Source organism: Dryobates pubescens, chromosome 3 (assembly GCF_014839835.1).
Source record: "Dryobates pubescens isolate bDryPub1 chromosome 3, bDryPub1.pri, whole genome shotgun sequence".
Classification (NCBI taxonomy): Eukaryota; Metazoa; Chordata; class Aves; order Piciformes; family Picidae; genus Dryobates; species Dryobates pubescens.
The window spans coordinates 22,585,493-22,607,859 of NC_071614.1; the positions used below are offsets into that span (position 1 = coordinate 22,585,493).

The 22,367-nt window shown below is 56.0% G+C and overlaps 1 protein-coding gene across 1 annotated transcript in view; it reads left to right on the forward strand.

The window, feature by feature from the left end:
• Positions 1–22,367, forward strand: part of PTK2B (protein tyrosine kinase 2 beta) — a 43,738-nt gene that overhangs the window by 2,502 nt on the left and 18,869 nt on the right. The window contains exons 2-7 of the mRNA XM_054179772.1: positions 16,815–17,062; positions 18,413–18,591; positions 18,723–18,810; positions 20,228–20,307; positions 20,446–20,508; positions 21,212–21,266. Of these exons, the coding sequence (XP_054035747.1) occupies positions 16,815–17,062; positions 18,413–18,591; positions 18,723–18,810; positions 20,228–20,307; positions 20,446–20,508; positions 21,212–21,266 (713 nt within the window). The remainder of the gene's footprint in view (positions 1–16,814; positions 17,063–18,412; positions 18,592–18,722; positions 18,811–20,227; positions 20,308–20,445; positions 20,509–21,211; positions 21,267–22,367) is intronic.

A 22,367-nucleotide genomic window follows, 5' to 3' on the forward strand; every position in this document is an offset into this window, starting at 1 on the left:
TTTAGGGGGTCTTGGAGGTGCTGTGTGGGGCTGGGACTATCTCAAAGAAGTGATAGGGAGCTGATGGGGAAGGTGACCAAGGCACTTGTATTGTGGCAGGGAGGTGGGGAGAGGTCAGTGATGGTGGCTGGGCTTGAGTGTGGCATGGCCAGGGGGCATGAGGGGCAAGGTGCTGCTACAAGGGTCCTCCACCCACTTTGTGGCCCAAACCCATGCCCAGGACAGGGGTTGGAAGGACTTTGGCAGGGGGCATGGAGGTGCTGTGTAGAGCTGAGACTGTCTGACGTTGGTGACAGGGAGCTGATGGGGAAGGCAACCATGGCACCAGTCATGTGGCAGGGAGGTGAGGAGAGGTTGGTGGTGGTGGTGCCTGGGCTTGCATGTGGTATGTCCTGGGTGCTTTATGGCCAAGGTGAAGCTGCAAGGGTCCTTTACCCACATCTTGGCCTGAAACCATGCCTAGCCCAGGGCTATTTCCAGGATGAGGCAGCCAGTGGGGCCTTGTGTTCTGCTGGGGAGGGGCCAGCCAGCTGCAGTGTCCCACTGCAGCCAGCATCCCATTGCAGGACCTGCAGGGAACAGGGGCTGGATGCTCCACAGTGTCAAAGGATGGGCAGGGATGCACAAGAAACACCCTGATGACGCTTTGTCCATGCTAGTGAGACACACACACACACGTGTGTGCAAGGGCACCCAGGCGTCTGGGGTGCAGGGACACAAGTGGCACTGCCCCCAGGGTCTGACTTTCCATGCCTGCAGGCTCAGCTGTTAGCAAGATTCAGCATAAAGGCTGTTGCAGGGGCTGGGGGCTGGGAGAGCAGCCTCTGAATCACTTTGCTTTTTCCCTGGCAGAGTTATTACTCATGAGGGGTAGAGGGAGCTGGGAACCTTCCGTGCAAAGCCTGGCTTGTGATTCAAATCACAACGTTGGCAGCCGCACTCTGATGCCCACATCTTCTCCACCAAGGCATCCTGGCAAGCAGGAGGGGTAAAAAGTGGCATACCCAGCACGATAATCCCAGGGAAAGACTTCTCCCTGAGGAACCACAGGGTTTAACTGAGCTTTTCACCTTGGAAAAATAGAATAGAATAGAGTTAACCAGGTTGGAAAAGACCTCTGAGATCACTGAGTCCAACCTATCACCCAACACCATCTCATCAACTAAACCATGGCACCAAGCACCCCAGCCAGTCTCTTCCTAAACACCTCCAGGGATGGTGATTCCACCACCTCCCTGGGCAGCACATTCCAATGGCCAATCTCTCTTTCTGGAGAGAACTTCTTCCTAACACCCAGCCTAAACCTCCCCTGGCACAGCTTGAGACTGTGTCCTCATGTTCTGGTGCTGGTTGCCTGGGAGAAGAGACCAACCCCCACCTGGCTACAACCTCCCTTCAGGGAGCTGTAGACAGCAAGAAGGTCTCCCCTGAGCTTCCTCTTCTCCAGGCTAAGCAACCCCAGCTCCCTCAGCCTCTCCTCACAGGGCTGTGCTCCAAACCCCTCCCCAGCTTTGTTGCCCTTCTCTGGACACCTTCCAGCAGCTCAACATCTTTCCTAAACTGAGGGGCCCAGAACTGGACACAGGACTCAAGGTGTGGCCTAACCAGTGCTGAGTCCAGGGGCACAATGAGCTCCCTGCTCCTGCTGGCCACACTGTTCCTGATGCAGGCCAGGATGCCATTGGCCTTCTTGGAAAGTCCTCCTGAGGATGGCAAATCCTTTTAGGTCAGCTGTGTCGTCCCCTAGGACGGTGCTGGCCAGGAGGGACAGTGCTGGTGGCCACAGTGCCGTGGCAGCCAGGCCATCCCCCAGCTCTGTTTGGGGAAGTGGCTTTCAAAGAGGGAAGAGGAACACACCAGCTCCGTGGGGACGTGGCTCCCGTCGGCCCCTGGCGAAACCTCACAGGGCTGCGCTGGGCTTTTCCTCTTGGGGTGGGCTCCTCCTTTTAAATATGGCTCCAAAAAGGGAGGAAAAAAAAAGTATGAAGAAGTTGATTCAGCTGAGCTCTGGTTCCCACAGGGCAGAAAACCCAGCACTGGGATGGTGGGGGAGAGGCTTCTCCCCAGCTGTAACCACCAGCGAGGCAGCTTAGCAGAAAGGCTCCCCCAGAAGGGAAGGAAGTGCTGCAGGCTGGGCAGTGTGGCTGTGAGCCCTGGAGGCTATGGCTGGCCCCAGCAAAGAGCCACATGAAGGCACAAGCAGAGATCCCCTTGGAGGGGTGGAAAAAAACCCCAACCCCTGGATATTTTTAGGGTGTAAGTTATTCCACCTCAGGGAGAGAGCTCAAAAGCAGTGGCCTTAGAAGTGTTCACCTTGCTCCTTGGGCTGAAAAGTTGCCTGGTCGTGCCCTGCCCTGAGGAGGTTGATTTCCACAGAGGTTGCTCAGCATCTTGGCCCTGTTAGTTGAGGTGAAAGAGCTCTGCTTGTGCCTGCATAGCAGAGAGGACTGGTGCCTGCCCTGCTTGGCTCCCCCCTGCCTACTTGGCCTCAGCCTGATACAGATTTGATGGACTTCCATCATTTAGGGCCACAGAAAATGCTCTGAAGGCTGGAACCCCTCTGCTGAGAGAACTGAGGTTGTTCAGCCTGGAGAAGAGAAGGCTCCAGGGAGACCTCTTTGTGGTCTTTCAGTAGTCAGATGGGTCTGTAAGAGAGAAGGGGACAGGGTGTTTATCAGGGCCTGTTGGGACAGGACAAGGGGTGATGGCTTTAAGTTAAAAGAGGAGAGATTCAGATTAGATAGAAGGAAGAAATTATTGATGCTGGGAGTGGTGAGACCCTGGCCCAGGTTGCCCAGAGGTGTGATAGATGCCCCATCCCTGGAGTCATTCCAGGTCAGGTTGGATGGAGCTCTGAGTATCCTGCTCTAGTTTATTGCTGTCTACAAGTACCTGAGGGGAGGTTGTATCCAGGTGGGGGTTGGTCTCTTCTCCCAGGCACCCAGCACCAGAACAAGAGGACACAGTCTCAAGCTTCACCAGGGGAGGTTTAGGCTGGATGTCAGGAAGAAGTTCTCTCCAGAAAGAGAGATTGGCCATTGGAATGTGCTGCCCAGGGAGGTGGTGGAGTCCCCATCACTGGAGGTGTTTAGGAAGAGACTGGCTGGGGTGCTTGGTGCCATGGTTTAGTTGATGAGATGGTGTTGGGTGGTAGGTTGGACTCAATGATCTCAGAGGTCTTTTCCAACCTGGTTAATTCTGTTCTAAATAAAAAGAAATTCTAGTAGAAAATCTCCCAGCTCACTGCAGAGGGATTGGGCTCCATGACCTTTAGAGGTCCCTTCCCATCCAAACCTTTCTATGATTCTACTCTGTCACCTCAGCAGGAGAGCTGCGACAGGCAAGAGCTGGCTGCCAGGAGCCTGACCTCGGTCTCGCGTCCTGAGCTGGCTCCAGCAGGTATTGCCTGGGGTGCTCTGCCTTGGAGCCTTGGGTAAGGCATGCTGCACACCCAGCCAGGCTGCAAAACCAGCTGCACTCCTGGGCATGCTGCACTCTGTCACAGTGCAGCCTGTGCCATGCTGCACTCCTGGGCATGCTGCACTCTGTCACAGTGCAGCCTGTGCCATGCTGCACTCCTGGGCATGCTGCACTCTGTCACAGTGCAGCCTGTGCCATGCTGCACTCCTGGGCATGCTGCACTCTGTCACAGTGCAGCCTGTGCCATGCTGCACTCCTGGGCATGCTGCACTCTGTCACTCTGTACCCTGTGCCATGCTGCACTCCTGGGCATGCTGCACTCTGTCACAGTGCAGCCTGTGCCATGCTGCACTCCTGGGCATGCTGCACTCTGTCACAGTGCAGCCTGTGCCATGCTGCACTCCTGGGCATGCTGCACTCTGTCACAGTGCAGCCTGTGCCATGCTGCACTCCTGGGCATGCTGCACACTGTCACAGTGCAGCCTGTGCCATGCTGCACTCCTGGGCATGCTGCACTCTGTCACAGTGCAGCCTGTGCCATGCTGCACAGCAGGGCATGCTGCACACTGTCACTCTGTACCCTGTGCCATGCTGCACTCCTGGGCATGCTGCACACTGTCACTCTGTACCTTGTGCCATGCTGCACAGCAGGGCATGCTGCACACTGTCACTCTGTACCCTGTGCCATGCTGCACTCCTGGGCATGCTGCACACTGTCACTCTGTACCCTGTGCCATGCTGCCCTCCTGGGCATGCTGCACACTGTCACTCTGTACCTTGTGCCATGCTGCACTCCTGGGCATGCTGCACACTGTCACTCTGTACCTTGTGCCATGCTGCACTCCTGGGCATGCTGCACACTGTCACTCTGTACCTTGTGCCATGCTGCACTCCTGGGCATGCTGCACACTGTCACTCTGTACCTTGTGCCATGCTGCACTCCTGGGCATGCTGCACACTGTCACTCTGTACCTTGTGCCATGCTGCACTCCTGGGCATGCTGCACACTGTCACTCTTTACCTTGTGCCATGCTGCACAGCAGGGCATGCTGCACACTGTCACTCTGTACCCTGTGCCATGCTGCCCTCCTGGGCATGCTGCACACTGTCACTCTGTACCTTGTGCCATGCTGCACTCCTGGGCATGCTGCACACTGTCACTCTGTACCTTGTGCCATGCTGCACTCCTGGGCATGCTGCACACTGTCACTCTGTACCTTGTGCCATGCTGCACTCCTGGGCATGCTGCACACTGTCACTCTGTACCTTGTGCCATGCTGCACTCCTGGGCATGCTGCACACTGTCACTCTTTACCTTGTGCCATGCTGCACAGCAGGGCATGCTGCACACTGTCACTCTTTACCTTGTGCCATGCTGCTCTCCTGGGCATGCTGCACACTGTCACTCTGTACCTTGTGCCATGCTGCACTCCTGGGCATGCTGCACACTGTCACTCTGTACCTTGTGCCATGCTGCACTCCTGGGCATGCTGCACACTGTCACTCTGTACCTTGTGCCATGCTGCACTCCTGGGCATGCTGCACACTGTCACTCTGTACCCTGTGCCATGCTGCACTCCTGGGCATGCTGCACACTGTCACTCTGTACCCTGTGCCATGCTGCACAGCAGGGCATGCTGCACACTGTCACTCTTTACCTTGTGCCATGCTGCTCTCCTGGGCATGCTGCACACTGTCACACTTCACGCTGTGCTATGCTGCATGCCCTGCCATACTGCACAGCTTGCCCTGCTGCCACCATGCTGCACCCTGTGCTGGACTGCACATCCTGCCACTCTGTACCCCAAGCTATGCTGCATGCCCAGCCAGGCTGTACCCTGTGTCCGTTTGCACACCCTGCCATGCTGCATACCCTCCCACACCGCACACCCCTCTGCCCCTGACCTGCTCTGCCACTCGCAGCCCCCCATAAGGAAAGGAAAGAATCTCTTCCCTTTGTAGGGCTCTGCCTGCCCTGCACCTGGAGGCTTTCCCTTCCCCATTCCAGCTGGGGTTTCCTGGGTCCCAGGCAAGGGGGTGCCAGACTGGGTGCTAGGCAGTGGGGGAGCCTGCTTTCAGGGCTGGGGGAGCTGATTTGAATAGAACAGAATAGAATAGACCAGACCAGGTTGGAAAAGACCTTTGAGATCATTGAGTCCAACCTATCACCTGACACCATCTCATCAACTAAACCATGGCACCAAGCACCCCAGCCAGTCTCTTCCTAAACAACTCCAGTGATGGTGACTCCACCACCTCCCTGGGCAGCACATTCCAAAGGCCAATCACTCTTTCTGGGAAGAACTTCTTCCTAACATCCAGCCTAAACTTCCCCTGGCACAGCTTGAGACTGTGTCCTCTTGTTCTGGTGCTGGTTGCCTGGGAGAAGAGATGAACCCCCACCTGGCTACAACCTCCCTTCAGGTAGTTGTAGACAGCAGTAAGGTCTTCTCTGAGCCTCCCCTTCTCCAGGCTAAGCAGCCCCAGCTCACTCAGCCTCCCTTCTGAGCAGGAAGAAAGAGGCAGAGGAGGAAGAAGAGGAGGAGGAGGAGGAAGGGGGATTGCCTTCACCTCCTGCTGCTGCAGCCAGAGGCCAAATACCTGTATGTGCTGCCAGGATCTGGCCTGTCCCCGTGGGGCCCTGCTGGGGCTGGGAATTTCCACTTGGCAGAAGCTGGGACGTTTTGCAGCTCAGCTTTATCTGCAAAGGCTGAAGCACAGGGGGGATTCCAGGTGAGAACCCTCACCCTGCTCCATCCCTGAACCCTTCTCCTCCTCCAGTATGCTCACTGGGACTCACAGTGAAGACAGCTCAGAAATCACCCAGTCTGGGGGAGTTCCAGGGGAATAAACGATGTGGTCTGACCTGAGCTGGTACATTTACAGCTCAGACCAAGTGGGCAGAGAGTTGGAGGAACCTCAGAGGCTCTTTTTGCCTTTTTTTTCTTATGTCAAAAATTGAGATTGCAAATCATTCCTTCCAAGAAAAAGACTTAAAACTTTGCAAAGGGTAAAACAATTCCAGTTTGATTTTGTGTAAGCCTGGGCAGCAGTGTCATAATGTGGGCTAGAAATGATTGACCAGCAAGGAAATAAAAGGCTTAACTAAATTACAGCAATTAATTTCCACCCCCCCAGCACCACCCTGGATTTGGCTCAGTTCCCTTGGGAATTGTCAAGGGCTTTTCCAGGCTGTGGAGAAGCAGCTGGAGCTCAAAATTCCCACTTGGTGCAAGGGGAGGGCTCAGGATGGGAACTGAGGGAGCTGAAGCTTCGCAGCCTCCTGGGATATTTCTGCCTGGAAAGCCACAACCTAGCCAGGAGTTTTCATACATTCATGGAATGGTTTGGGTGGGAAGGGATCATAGAATCAATAAGGTTGGAAAAGAACTCATTAAATCCAACCTGTCACCCAACACCTCATGACTACTAAACCATGGCACCAAGTGCCATGTCCAGTCTCTTCCTAAACACCTCCAGGGATGGTGACTCCGCCACCTCCCTGGGCAGCACATTCCAATGGCTAACAACTCTCTCTGTGAAGAACTTTCTCCTCACTTTGAGCCTAAATTTCCCCTGGTGCATCTTGAGACTGTGTCCTTTTGTTCTGGTGCTCCTCTGGGAGAAGAGACCAACCCCCTCCTGGCTACAACCTCCCTTCAGGTAGTTGTGGAGAGCCATAAGGTCTCCCCTGAGCCTCCTCTTCTCCAGGCTAAACAATCCCAGCTCCCTCAGCCTCTTTAAAAGTCTTCTAGTCCAACCCCCTCTTCAGTGAGCTGGGACATCTCAGATGCCCCATCCCTGGAAGAATTCCAGGTCAGGTTGGACAGAGCTTGTTGAAGATGACCCTGCTCACTCAAATGTAAGTGGAACTGATGTAAGTGCACCCACAAAAGGGGCTTTTCTGACTCTTGGAACAGTGCCTTGGAACAGTGATGCTGGCCACATCCTGCAGCTGATGCCCAGTGGCAGCTCCCTCAAGCCTCACACACAGAATCATGGACTGGTTTGGGTTGGAAGAGACCTTTAAGATCATGAAGCCCAACCATTAACCCAGCACTGCCAGGTCACTCTAAACCATATCACTCAGCACCTCTCTCCAATCCCTCCCAGGGATGGGGACTCTAGAACCTGAGAAGGGGTTTGTACCCCAGCCCCTCTCCTTTCCCCTCTCCTCTCCTTTCCTTTCCTTTCCTTTCCCCTCTCCTTTCCTTTCCCCTCTCCTTTCCTTTCCCCTCTCTTTTCCTGTCCCCTCTCATTTCCTGTCCCCTCTCTTTTCCTTTCCCCTCTCTTTTTCTTTCCCCTCTCCTTTCCTTTCCCCTCTCCTCTCCTTTCCCCTCTCCTCTCCTTTCCCCTCTCCTTCCCCAAAGACCTTTAAGATCATGAAGTCCAACCATTAACCCAGAACTGCCAGGTCTCTCTAAGCCATATCACTCAGCACCTCTATCCAATCCCTCCCAGGGCTGGGGACTCCACAACCTCAGAAGGAGTTTGCACTCCAGCCCCTCTCTTTTCCTTTCCCCTCTCCTTCCCCATAGACCTTTAAGATCATGAAGTCCAACCATTAACCCAGCCCTGCCAGGTGGCTCTAAACCACATCACTCAGCAGCTCTATCCAATCCCTCCCAGGGATGGGGACTCCAGAACCCCAGAAGGAGTTTGCACCCCAGCCCCTCTCGTTTCCTTTCCCCTCTCCCTCCTCAAAGGAAGCAGGAGCAGCCTCTGCTGGGTTGCTTGGCGACCGGAATGCTTAGCGACCAGGACCTCCAGCAGGCTTCCTGCCGTGCCAAAAACGCTGCTGCAAGCCCTCGCCCGCTCCGCTTCCTCCTCCTGCAGAAAGGTTACAGGGAAATACGCCCACCCTGTTCCCAGGAAGCTGATTCCCCTTCCCAGAGGGGAGGCTTTCAGTGCTGCTCTGGGCTTATTTTTAGCCTGATGGTGTTGCATGAGCTTGCATGGTTTGGTTTGGTGGGGAAGGTTGAGCCCTGCCAGCCAACTCCAGGCAACCGGTGACGGAAGGAGAGGACACAGACTCAAACTGCACCAGGGGAGGCTCAGGCTGGATGTGAGGAAGAAATTCTTCACAGAAAGAGAGATTGGTCATTGGAATGGGCTGACCAGGGAGGTGGTGGAGTTACCATCACTGGAGGTGTTTAGGAAGAGACTGGATGAGGCACTTAGTGCCATGGTTTAGTTGATGAGATGGTGTTGGGTGATAGGTTGGACTCGATGATCTCGAAGGTCTTTTCCAATCTGGTTAATTCTATTCTATTCTGATTCCCCTCCCTGAGGGGAGTTTAGTTGATTAGATGAGGGGGTTTAGTTGATGAGATGGTGTTGGGTGATAGGTTGGACTTGATGACCTCAAAAGTCTTTTCCTACCTGGCTAATTCTGTGATTGTGTGGTTCTGTATGCTGCTTCAGTCCTGTCCTCCTGCATCATCCCAGAGCATGAAGCTTTTCTACAATCCCTCCTACAGCTGTCCTCAAGGGCTTGCAGAGCCCTCTAGTTGTGATCAGGATCTCAGGCAGTGATAGGACTAGGGGGAATGGAATGAAGCTGGAGGTGGGGAGATTCAGGCTGGATGTGAGGAGGAAGTTCTTGACCATGAGAGTGGTGAAGCCCTGGAATGGGTTGTCCGGGGAGATGGTTGAGGCCCTGTCCCTGGAGGTGTTTAAGCCCAGGCTGGATGAGGCTCTGGCCAGCCTGGTCTAGTGTGGGGTGTCCCTGCCCATGGCAGGGGGGTTGGAACTAGATGATCCTTGTGGTCCCTTCCAACCCTGACTGATACTATGATAGTACTATGATTTTGGGAGCTCTTCCAGACTGTTGGCATATTTGACCCTTCTGCTTCTACCACAGGGTTGTTGTTCATGGCTGGAGCAGTGTTGGACCTACTTTTGGTTGTGGATATAGAAACCAAAAACCGTGTGCTGAATGATAGGAACAAGAGGAAACTGCCTCAAGTTGTGCCAGGGGAGGTTTAGGTTGGACATGAGGAAGAATTCCTTACACAAAGGCATTGTCAAGGCCTAGGACAGGCTGCCCAGGGCAGTGGTGGAGTGTCCATCCCTAGAGGGATTGAAAAGTCATGGAGCTGTGGTGCTGAGGGACATACATTAGTGGTGACCTGGCAGTGCTGGGTTAATGGTTGGACTTGGTGATCTTGGAGGTCTTCTCCAACCACTTCTATGATTCTGTGATCACATTATTGATTGTAGGAATGAATGGGAGCCCCAGGGTGGCCCCTGAGATACAGGATTGAACCTCTGTGGGGCTGTGGGACCTTGATCTCTTAGCAGGGCAGGCTGGAAACCAGATCTTAGAGCATGTCCATGAGTTATCTTCTGTCTGGCTGCAGGCAGAGAGAAGAAGAGGATATAAAGGAGGCTAAACCCACAGCTTTTGTGGCTCTGATGTGACTTGTTTCTCTCCTGACATGAAATATGAGGGATTTAGGGTGAGTTCCTCTTCCTGTGGGCCTGCTTGGAGGGTGTATTTTCACTGGGGATTGCTCCTAGCTGGAGCAGCATGGAGAAGCTGATGGCTCTGGCATGGCCAAGGGGCAACACTCAAGTAATTCTGGCAGGAAAATCTCCATGGATGGGGAGCAGAATGGATCATTGCAGCAAACCTTGCAGCTGAAATCATGGAATCACAGAATGATTTTGGTTGGAAGAGGCCTCTAAGATCATTGAGTCCAACCATTAACCCAGCACTGCCAGGTCACCACTAAACCATGTCCCTCAGAGCCACAGCTACAGGGATTTTAAACCTCTCCAGGGATGGGGACTCCACCACTATCCTGGGCAGTCTCTTTCAGAGCTTAACAGCCCTTTGGGGGAAGAAATTGTTCCTTGAGTCCAACCTAAACCTTCCCTGCTGCAACTTGAGGCCATTTTCTCTTGTCCTATCAGTTGCTCCGTGGGAGAAGAGACCAACCCCCACCATGCTCCCACTTCCTTTTAGGGGGTTGCAGAGAGTAGAAGGTCTCCCCTGAGCCTCCTTTTCTCCAGTTCCCTCAACTGCTCCTCACAAAACTTGTGCTCTTCACCAGTTTTTTGCCTTTTCCTGGACACTCTCCAGGACCTCAATGTTCTTCTTGAACCTGAACCCAGTATTCAAGGTGCAGCCTTCCCTTTTCCATCCTTTCTTCCCAGCCAAAGTTCTCTCTCGTGGGGAGTTGGCTGGGAGGGACATTTTGTCTTCAGGTCCAGGCACCACACTGACCATGGCCAAGGAAAGTGGGGTGGGGGTAGGGTGTCTGCCATCCCCCCCGTTCCCGGTGCCCCCTCACGGGGAACCTCGCAGCAGCATCTCGGCAGGCCCCAGGAGGACTGGTCCCGCTGGCAGCTTGCCAGAGCCATTCGTTCCCAGATGGTCCTTCCTCATCCCATCCCTGGCTCCAGATAAACAGCTCCGCGCTGTGCCGGGAACACGGAGATCTTTTCCCCTGTAGCCTGAGTCAGCCCCTCCAGCTGAGCTGCCTGGCGTGGGCTGTGGCAGCAGCTCCCTGGGTGCCGTTCCCCATTCCCCGGGAGCGCCGGCGCTGCTGCGCGCCCCGTCCGCCGCTGGCCCCCTGCAGGTCGGGAGGTCAGCACGGGAGATGGGATCTGAGGGGCCAGGGGATGCAGGGAAAGTGGGCTAAAAGGGCAGCCGGAGTGCGTGGGGAGGCGGGATGCGAGGGGAAATGGGATGTGGGCGGAAATGGGGTGCGGGGAGGGATGATACGTGGGGAGCGAGGGGATGCGTGGGGAGAGGGGATGCAGGGAGGGATGGGGTGTAGGGAGCAATGGGATGCAGGGGGAGATGGGATGAGTGAGGAGATGGCATGTGGGGAGCAATGAGATGCAGAAAGAGATGGGGTGCAAGGGGCGATGGAATGCAGGGGATATGGGATGAGTGAGTAGATGGGATGTGGGGAGCAATGAGATGCAGAAAGAGATGGGGTGCAAAGGGAGACGGAATGCAGGGGATATGGGATGAGTGAGTAGATGGGATGTGGGGAGCAATGGATGCAGGGTGAGATGAGATGAGATGTGAGGGAAGATGGGATGCAGGTTCATGCCCAGCCTTGCACCCCGAACCAGCCACACTGATGTTATCCAGTCTGACAAGGGAGGTGCCTGACTGGGAGGAGGATAAGCCCCTACAGGGGTCAGGATGAGGGCTCTTGGGCTGTGACAGGTGCCACAGACATGGGCCTGAGGAGGTCTGGGTGGTTCTTGTTGTCTGTGAGGTGTTTGTGGCTGTTGTGGGGGGCTGCTTCATGAGGGGCTGGGGTGCAAGCAATGGGTGGTGTTTTGGGTTCCCCTAGCAGAGGGTCAGCACCTCTGCTTCAGCCACATCCCAGGTGGTCTGACCTTGCTGGCCAGAGCCTGTGTCATTTCCTGTGCTTTGCAAAACTCTGGCTTCCTCTGCAGGTACATCATGTGAGGAGCCCTCAGTCCCCAGTGCTGCCTGCCCAGGGTGGGAACCAGGGTGGTAGGACTGTCCTGGTGGACCCCAGGTGGCTCCCACCACTGAGCCACACTCCCAACAGCCATCCCACCTCATATCCCACTTCCAAAGGCCATCACATCCCACTGCCAAGCTGATAGCATCATGCATGTGCCAGGAATGTGCTGGGATGGGTGAGGTCCCTCATGGATGAACCCTCATGGAGAAATGCCCCCAGTGGGCAGGACCAGGGGAGGAGTGGTAGGAGGTCAGGAATGAGATGTGGAAGGAGGCAGGACAATCTGCATTACACAGCACAGCAGAGGCTCAGATCTCACTCAATCTTGGCTCCCAGCTGCCATGGAGGTCCTGGCAGCACCCTGAGGCATGTTTTTGTGTTGCCAGGCCTCGATCCCTATCCAGGATCTGTGGTGGGGAGGTAAAAACCTGCTCCTAGGGACTGGAGTGATGGATGGGAGCTAGGCAAGGCAGATTTGGGGGTTGATATGAGGAAGGAGAGTGAAGTCTGGGAATGTGGTGGGGTGGTCAGACCACAGTGGGTGATCTTTTGGGGAGCCCCCACCCCCACTCCCAGTTTGATGGTGGAAAATCACTGGGTTTGGTACCAAAGCAGGGCTGGGGGATGATGCTGTGGGTGCCAAACAGGGTGAGAGCCTGCCTGTTCCCCTGGAACGAGCACTAATGCGATGAGTCATTTAAATACCTGCATAGATAGAGGAAGGGCTGGAGGCAGAGCAGGCAGCCCTGCCTGTGATATCCCTGCCAGTGAGGAAACGGAGTGACTCAAGCTGGGCTCCCTGGGTTACTCTGGGGGCTCAATTTTCCTTGGATGGAGCCAGGATCCAACTTAGAAGGGGCAGGATAGTTCAGGAAGGGATGTGCTGTGTCCTGGGATGGGAACCCAGGGATGGTGGAACCCACAGGCTGGTTTAGCAACTGGAGACCCTCCTGGGTGGCTGGGGTAAGTCACAGGTCACCATTGCCCCCACCCCCTGGGTCCTTGATTTGGATTCATAGAACGGTTTGGGTAGGAAAGGACCTTAAAGATGATCTTGACACTGGCAGGAACCCCTTCCTCTAGCCCAGGTTGCTCGAGGCCTCATTCACCCCTGGCCTTCAACACCTCCAGGGAGGGGGCATCCACGACCTCCCTGGGCAAGCTGTGCCAGCCAGCACGGGCGCCGTGTGGTGGTGGCATCGCTCGGTGGGACCCGGGTTTGCGGCGCAGGGGGACGCAGGCTGCTTGCTCGGCTCCCCGCTTGCATCCCGGAGCCTGGCACAGGGGTGGGGAAGCGGAGGGACAGCTCGGCCAGCCTGGGAGGGTTGGCTTGGAACCCGAAGCGTGCTCGCGGGCCGGGCGAGCTGTTCCTGCGCTTCCCCGTGGGCATGTCAGGCTCACGTGGGTGGCCGTGCCCCAGCGCCTGGCGGCTATGCAAACGCCTCTGCGCGCCCTTGTCAGCCGCAGCAGGAAGCTCGGGGCGCCCGCGGCGCAGCCTCAGCCCGGGGACGGCGGGGACGGGGGGCACCGCCACCGCGCTGCGAGGGCCGCCTGCCTCCTGCGCCCCCTTGCCCTGCCTGCCCCCGCCGGTGCCTCAGGGGGTGATGGTGAGACCGAGAGCCTCCCCTCCGTGAGGTGAGTGGAAGGCTGAGAGCAGGCAAACTTGTGCCAGCGAGTCGGGGAAGAGGCTTCCTGGGCTCTCAGCGTGTCACGGTGGCCCTGGCCATCGGCCCGAGTGTGTTGTCGGGGGGTTAGGATGGAGCTGGAGGACCCAGCCCCCGGGGGCACCAAACGTTTCCAACAGCGCGAGGGCGCCCGGAGAAACTTCCTGGTCCGCGGCCGTGCCCGGGGTGTGGGGCAGGAGGTGGCTCCGAGCTGCCGCCAGGAGCCTCTGGGGTGTCGCTCACAAGTGGGGGGCTGCCGCAGGGGATGCAGAGAGGCTGCAGCAAGAAGGTTGTTGGGGTGATGCAAGCACTCAGTTTCGTTTCCTGGGCTCCCCGTCCCTGTGTGTGTGACTGAGGCTGGGTCATGGCTGTCCCCACTGGGTACATAGCCCCGTGCTGGAGGGGAAGTGAACGGGCAGGGGGAGGTGAGCGTGGCTGTGGACCCTTCTCCAGCCCTGAAGCAAAGGGGCAGAGTATGGCCAGGTCTATATGGGACACATCCCCTCCAGCCATGTGGCCCTGGGGATGTGTCACACAGGCAGCGTTCAGGCAGTGCCTTCCCTGCCCTTAATGGCTTTATTTTGGTCAAGCATCTTGGCCCAGGAGGAGAGAGCGTGAGCCTGGGACATGCAGGGGCTGGGAGACCATAGGTGAGACTGAAGCCATTCCTTGGGTCCCTGCTGGACTTGAGGGCACATGGAAATGTAGGATGTGGCCTTGTTCATGATGGTTGCCTCCAGCCCTGTCCATCTCCAGCCATGATGGTTGGAGGTGCTGCTCAGGGGCAGCAGGATGCTCTCTGCGAGATGTAATCTGTGGGATGCTCTCTGCATCCTGCTCCCCAGCATCATCATTTATCAGTTCAGGGACACAGAGGGGACCTGTGCTCCATGAGAGCATGAGGGGATGTGTCATGGTAATGGGGCTGGATGAAGAGAGCAGACAATGAGGAGAAAGTGAGTGAACAGAAGTGCCCTCTTTGCTGGAGCAAAATACCTTCAGTTCATGTGCTCTGAGAAACAGCAGCATGCTTCCTGAGTCAGGCATCACTGCTCTCAACAGAGTGTGGCTCCAGGGGCTGGCCTGGCCAGTTGTCCCCACCTTGACATCCCCTCTGAAACCCAGAGGATGCAGGGCCTGTTGTGACAGGACAAGAGCTGATGGTTTTAAACTAAAAGAGGGGAGATTCAGACTAGAGAGAGGGAAGGAGCTGTTCACACTGAGCGTGGTGAGACCCTGGCCCATGTTTCTCAGAGGGGTGGTAGAAGCCCCATCCCTGGAAACATTCCAGGTCAGGTAGAATGGGGCTCTGTGCAACCTGATCTCGTTGAAGATGTCCCTCCTCAGAGCAGGGAGCTGGACTAGAGGACCTTTAAAGGTCCCTCCCCACTAAAACTGTTCTGTGATTCAATGATTTATTTTAGGTGTTTCTGGGAAGGAGAAGCTCTTTGGGTACCAGCTTCTTCTGCAGAGCAGCAAGAGCTGTGGTAAACCCAGAAGTGACTCTGCACAAGCTGCTGAGCTGAGGCAGAGCTGACCCTGTTAAGTCTAGCTGAGCAGGAAACTCTTGTCCAGCACAGTGTGATGCTCAGTGGCCACAGCATGGACGTCATCTGTGGGCTAGCATTGCTCAGGGATGTGGTGTCCATGATGTCACTTGCAGGGGTGGCCTCAGCTTTCCTGGCATGGCCCAGGGACAGGGAGGATGCCCTGCTTGCCCCTGCTTCAGCCAGTCCTTGCAGTGAGTATGAGACAGGGACCTGGCTAAGAGCTTCCTCACCTGCAGAGAGCTGGCCATAGGGGTGTTCTGCAAAGGATGTGGGTTGCTGCAAGATCCTCCCTCTGCAGCCTGAGACATTGCTGCAAAGGAAAGACAATTAAACCCCAAAACCTGATGTGAAAATGCTTGTGAGCTCCTGTCCTGCTGAGATGGAGGTGAGGGGGTCCCAGCTCAGTGCTGCTGTCTTGATCAGGTCATAGAATCCTCAGATGACAAAATGGTTGTGGGTGGGAAGGGACCTTAAAAGATCATCTAGCCCAACCCCCTTGCAGGGACACCTTCAAATGAAGCAGGCTGCTCAAAGCCTAGTCCAGCCTGACCTGGAATGGTTCCAGGAATGGAACTTCTGCCATCTCCCTGGGCAGCCTGAGCCAGGAGCTCACCACCCTCAGCATAAACATTTATTTTCTTTTCTCTCTGGTCTGCATCTCCCCTCTTGTAGTTTTAAACCACCACCCTTTGTCCTGTCACAACAGGCTCTGCTGAAGTCTGTCCCCAGCTTCCTTACAGGCCCCTTTAAGTACTGAAAGGCCACGAGTAGGTCTCCCCAGAGCTTTCTCTTCTCCAGGCTGAACAACCTCAACTCTCTCAGCCTGGCCTCACAACAGAGGGGGTCCAGCCCTTTACATCATTTTTGCAGTCTCCTCTGGACCTGTTCCAGCAGGTCCATATCTCTCCTGTGCTGAGGACCCTGGTGCTGGACCCAGCACTGCAGGTGGGGAATAACCAAATCAGAACAGAGGGACAGCATTCCCTTTACCTACTGTCCATGCTGCTTTGGATGCAGCCCAGGAGGTGGTTGGCTTCTGGGCTGTGAGTGCACATTGTGGGCTCCTGCCCAGCTTTTCACCCACCTGCAGCTCCAGGTCCTTCTCATCCTGAAGCAGGGCTGCTCTCCATCCCTTCATGCCCAAGCCTGGATTGATACCAGGCATTGCCCTCACCCAGGTGCAGGACTTGACCTTGTTAAACCTGAGGAGATTCACACAGGCTCACTTGTCAGGGTCCTCAGAGCCACAATGGGACCCTTTGGTGTTCCAGACCAGCTTGATGCACACCAGAGCTGCAACACTCCAATTTTCAAACAGCTTCTCAGCTGTTTAATTATTAACTCAAGAGCCAAGCTCCAGCTTGGAAGCAGCCTAGTGAGTGAACTTTGGGTAGGACAAAAGATACTGCCCTGGAAGTGGCAAAGGACACAGGGATATTGTTTTGGGAGTGAAAAGGACACAGAGGAGGTGACAGGGACACAGTCCTCCACATAGCTCTGGAGGACACGAAGCACTGCTCAGAGGAGCTTTATTTTCTCCCTCCATCTCTAGATTCCTCCATTTCCATCTCTCCCTTTCCCCCCCAGCCCTGGCATGCCTCCACTATCCCCATCGCCGCCTGTCCTGGCTCATCCCCCTTCCCCTGGCCCTCTCATCACCCCCCACAGCGACTCCTCCTCTGCAGGGTCCCCACCACGCCACTGCAGTGTCTTTCCCGCAGGGAAGGGATGCTCAGCTCCTAGCACCCCGGGCGTGGTGAGGATGTCGGCCATCCCCGACGCCTTGGGCCGCCCGCGGAGCAGCTCCTCTCGCAGCCTGGCCGGGACGCTGGAGACCTCTCTGGGCATGGGGACGCTGGAGATGGACAAGGAGGAGATGCGCATCCTCAAGGTCTGCTTCTACAGCAACAGCTTCAACATGGGGAAGAACTTCAAGCTGGTTAAATGCTCCGTGACAACAGAGATCCGGGTAGGTGGTGCGCAGGGGTGGGGAGGGGAAGCTGCTCACAGGATCACAGAACCATGCCGGCTGGAAAGGAGCCTCAGGATCACCAAGTCCAACCAACAGCCCTACTCTGCAAGGCTCACCCCTTAGCCGTGTCCCCACGCACCACATCCACACTGCCTTTAAACACACCCAGGGTTGGTGACTCAACCACCTCCCTGGGCAGCACCTTCCAATCCCTGACCACTCTTGATGGGAAAATTTTTTCCCCAGTGTCCAGTCTAAACCTGCCCAGTCTTAGCTGGAGGCCATTCCCTCTTGTTCTGTCACTAATTACCTGGGAGAAGAGACCAGCACCAGCATCTCCACAACGTCCTTCCAGGTAGCTGTAGACAGCACTGAGGTCTCCCCTCAGCCTAACCAGGCTAACCATCCCCAGCTCCCTCAGTCACTCTCCATAAGATTGATTCTCCAGGACCTTCAGCAGTTTCCTTGCCCTCCTCTGCACTGGCTCCAGCACCTCCACATCTCTCCTGCAGTGAGACCTTATTGCTCTCTACAACTGCCTGAAGGGAGGTTGTAGCCAGGTGGGGGCTGGTCTGTTCTCCCAGGCAACCACCAACAGAGCAAGAGGACACAGTCTCAAGCTGCACCAGGTGGGGTTTAGGCTGGATGTTAGGAAGAAGTTCTCTCCAGAAAGAGAGATTGGCCATTGGAATGTGCTGCCCAGGGAGGTGGTGAAGTCCCCATCACTGGAGGTGTTTAGGAAGAGACTGGCTGGGGTGCTTGGTGCCATGGTTTAGTTGATTAGATGGTGTTGGGTGATAGGTTGGACTTGATGATCCCAAAGGTCTTTTCCAACCTGGTCTATCCTATCCTATCCTATCCTATCCTATCCTATCCTATCCTATCCTATCCTATCCTATCCTATCCTATCCTATCCTATCCTATCCTATCCTACTCTATTCTATCCTACTCTATTCTATTCTATTCTATTCTATTCTATTCTATTCTAAAACTGGACATAATACTCGAGGTGTGGCCTCCCCAGAGCTGAGTGCAAGGGGACAATCACCTCCCCTGTTGTGTCCTCCAACATCAAATCATTGAACCATTTGGGCTGGAAGAGACCTTTTAGATCTTCAAGTCCAAGTGTTAACCCAGCACTAGCAGCTCACCACTGAACCACGTCCCTCAGCACCACATTTCCATTATCTTCTCAATCCCTCCAGGGTTGCTGACTCAGCCACTTCCACCCCAGGGACGTTTCTGTTGAATTCATACAGTTCTCCTCCTTGTCCTTCCACTATCTAAAGCTCTTCTGGAGCTCAGCTGGGGATTCTTGGGTCCCAGCCCTGCTCGTTTCTACCCCAGGAGGTGATCAGGTCCATCCTGGTGAGCGGCCGCATCGGGCCCGACATCAAGCTGGCCGAGTGCTACGGGCTGCGCCTCAAGCACGTCAAATCCGACGAGATCCACTGGCTGCACCCCGACCTGACGGTGGGGGAAGTGCAGGAGAAGTATGAGTGCCTGCACCTGGAGGCTGAGTGGAGGTAGGACCCATGCTGGCCCCATTCTGTGTCCCCAGAATCCTCCCGAGGCAGGGCCGTGGGCACCACCGAGCCCCATGCTGGTGGGAATCTCCTGCAGCCTGCTCCTCACTGAGGGCTCCTTGTGTTGCTAGGTATGACCTCCAGATCCGTTACCTGCCAGAGGACTTCATTGAGCGCTTCAAAGAGGACAGGACCACCTTGCTCTACTTCTACCAGCAGGTCAGAGATGGCCCTGGAGCTGTCCTAGCCCCAACAAGATCTGCTCTCCAACTGCCCTAACCCACACCCCACATCCAGGAGGTTGTCTCCTTCTCCCTAGCCCAGAAAAAAACTCCATGATTCCCCAGAGTCCCAAGACCTTTACCTTTACCTCGAGCTGCTGAACCCCCAACCTGCAGCCCATGGGCAGCTCCTATGATCCCATCCTGCTGCTGGATCAGTGCACCCCCATCAGACAGCTCAGGTCCCAACCCCTCCACCATGCTCCTTACCCTGCTACATCTCAGAGGGGGGTGTGGAAGAGTGTGGACCCTGCAAGCATCTCCTGCCAGAATCCCCTGCCAGCATCTCTTGTGGGCATTCTGCATCTCCTGCTAGCATCCTGTGAGCATCCCCTGCCAGAATCCCCTGCTAGCATCCCCTGTGAGCATCTCTTGCCAGAATCCCCTGTGAGCATCCCCTGAGCATCTTCTGCAAGCATTCCCTGCTAGCATCCCTTGGGAGCATTCTCCATCTCCTGCTAGCATCCCCTGTGAGCCTCTCCTTTGAGCACCCCCTGCCAGCATACCCTCTACTTCCTAACCCATTGTGAGCAAGCCTGGTGAGGATTCCCTGCAAGCAACCTGTGACCACCCCCTGCCAGCACTCCCATCAAACCTGCCCTGCAAGCATCCCATGAACATTCCCTGTATCCCTTGTGAGCATCCCTTCTGAACATCCTGAGAACATCCTCTGTGGGCACCCTGTGCAAACATCCCTGACAGCATCCGCTGTGTGCCCCCCATGCAAACATCCCTGACAGCATCCCCTGTGTGCCCCCCATGCAAACATCCCTGACAGCATCCCCTGTGTGCCCCCCATGCAAACATCCCTGACAGCATCCCCTGTGTGCCCCCCATGCAAACATCCCTGACAGCATCCCCTGTGTGCCCCACCATGCAAACATCCCTGACAGCATCCCCTGTGTGCCCCCCATGCAAACATCCCTGACAGCATCCCCTGTGTGCCCCACCATGCAAACATCCCTGACAGCATCCCCTGTGTGCCCCACCATGCAAACATCCCTGACAGCATCCCCTGTGTGCCCCCCATGCAAGCATCCCTGACAGCATCCCCTGTGTGCCCCCCATGCAAGCATCCCTGACAGCATCCCCTGTGTGCCCCCCATGCAAGCATCCCTGACAGCATCCCCTGTGTGCCCCCCATGCAAGCATCCCTGACAGCATCCCCTCCACTTCCTGACCTCCTGTGAGCATCTTCTGCTTAGCATCCCCCTCTTCCTCCTAACCCCCTGTGAGCATCCTGTGAGCACCCCTGTGTGTCCTGACCACTTGCAAGCATCCTCCCTGTCTCCTGACCCCCCGTGAGCATCCTGCACCCCCAGCCTGTGTCTCCTGACCCCCGGTCTCCCCGGCAGCTCCGCAGTGAGTACATGCAGAACTACGCCAGCAAGGTGAGCGAGGGCATGGCCCTGCAGCTCGGCTGCCTGGAGCTCAGGTACGTATGTGCCCAGTCCTCACCGCACTGGGAGAGCTGGGGAGGGCTGGCAGCAGGGTCTGGGGCCGCAGAGGGGTGGGCACATGGTGGGGGAATGTGGGCACAGGGTGCTTGTCTGACGTCCCTTGCTTCTGGCAGGAGGTTTTATAAGGACATGCCCCAGAACGCGCTGGATAAGAAGTCCAACTTCGAGTTCTTGGAGTGAGTAGGCACAGCCCATCCTGTACCCCCAAACCCCTCACCCCAGGCGTTTGGCCTCGAGGTGCTGGGGTGCTGCAGATGCCTTTCCTCATGTCCCCCCCGCAGCTCCTCATACCCCCTGCAACTCCTCATCCTCCTGAAGCTCCTCATCCCCCAACAGCTCCTCATCCTTACCCTCCCACAGCTATTCAGCTGCCCACAGCTCTTCATCCCCCTGCATCTCCTCCTCCCCCTCACAGCTCCTCATCCCCCCCCAGCTCCTCCTTCCCCCACAACTCCTCATCCCCCACAACTCCTCATCCCCCTGCATCTCCTCATCCCCCCACAGCTCTTCATCCCCCCACAACTCCTCATCCCCCTGCATCTCCTCATCCCCCCAACAGCTCCTCACCCCCTGCTGCTCCTCATCCCTCTGCATCTCCTCATCCCTCCACATCTCCTCATCCCCCCACAGCTCATTATCCCTCCTCATCTTCTCATCTCCCTGCTTCTCCTCATCCCCCCGCAGCTCATCATCCCCCCTCAGCCCTTCAATCTGCTCTGGGTGGGTGGCTTCTCCCCCATGAAAAGCCCATTTGACACTCAGCACCCACTGTGCTTGGTACCTCCCTCTTGTGCTGGGCTGCATCTCCCCAGGGAGGTCCCCAGCAGCCAGGGGTCCCCATGGGACTATTAATGAGTGTGAGGGGTCTCTGCTCTCCAGGAAGGAGGTGGGCCTGGACCTCTTCTTCCCCAGCCAGATGCAGGAGAACCTGAAGGTGAGTGCCTGTGTGCAGGAGTGGCTTGGTGTGCATGGCCATGTCTGCTGAGGTGTGTGAGGGTGCATTTGTATGTGGCCATGTGTGTGTGTGCAGGCACAGCTGCTCACATCTGCTGGTGCACCACCATGCACTCAAGTGCAGGCAGAGTACTTCTGGTGGGAAAAGATCTTCAAGATCCTCAAGTCCAGCTGTTAACCCAGCACTGCCAGCTCATCAGTAAACCATGTCCCTCAGCACCACATCTATACAGCTTTTCAATGCCTCTAGGGATGGGGACTACACCACTGCCCTGGGCAGCCTGTTCCAGGCATTGACAACCCTCTCAAGGAAGAATTTGTCTCTCATCTCCAACCTAAACTTCCATGGCACAATTTGAGGTCATTTCCTCATGTCCAATCACTTGTTCCTTGGGAGAAGAGACTGACTCCCACTTCATTCCAGCCTCTTTCCAGGGAGTCACGGAGAGTGAGGAGGTCTCCCCTGAGCCTCCTTTTCTCCAGACCAAACAACTGCAGTTCCCTCAGCTGCTCCTCACAAGACTTGTGCTCTAGACCCTTCACCAGCTTTGTATCCCTTCCTTGGACAGACTCCAGCTCCTCAATGTCCTTCTTGTAGTGAGAGGCCCAAAACTGAACCTTGTATCCAAAGCACAGCCTCACCAGTGCCCAGCACAGGGTGATGAGCCCTGCCCTGCTCCTGCTGGCCACACTATTGCTCATCCAAGCCAGGATGCTGTTGGCCTTCTTGGCCACCTGGGCATGCAACAGCTTCAGCCAGATATTGACCAGAACCCCCAGGTCCTTTTCTGCCAGGCAGCTTTCCAGCCACTTACCTAAACCTGCAACATTCACGGGGTTCTTGTGCCTCAGGTGCAGGATCCAGCACCTGGCTGGGTTGAACCTCATCATGAAAATGATCAGGGGGTTGGAGCACCTCTGCTACAAGGACAGGCTGAGGGAGCTGGGGCTGTTCACTCTGGAGAAGAGGAAACTCCAGGGATACCTAATAGCAGCCTTCCAGTACCTGAAGGGGTCCTGCCCAAAGGCTGGAGAGAGACTGTTTACAAAGGCCTGCAGTGACAGGACGAGGGGCAATGGC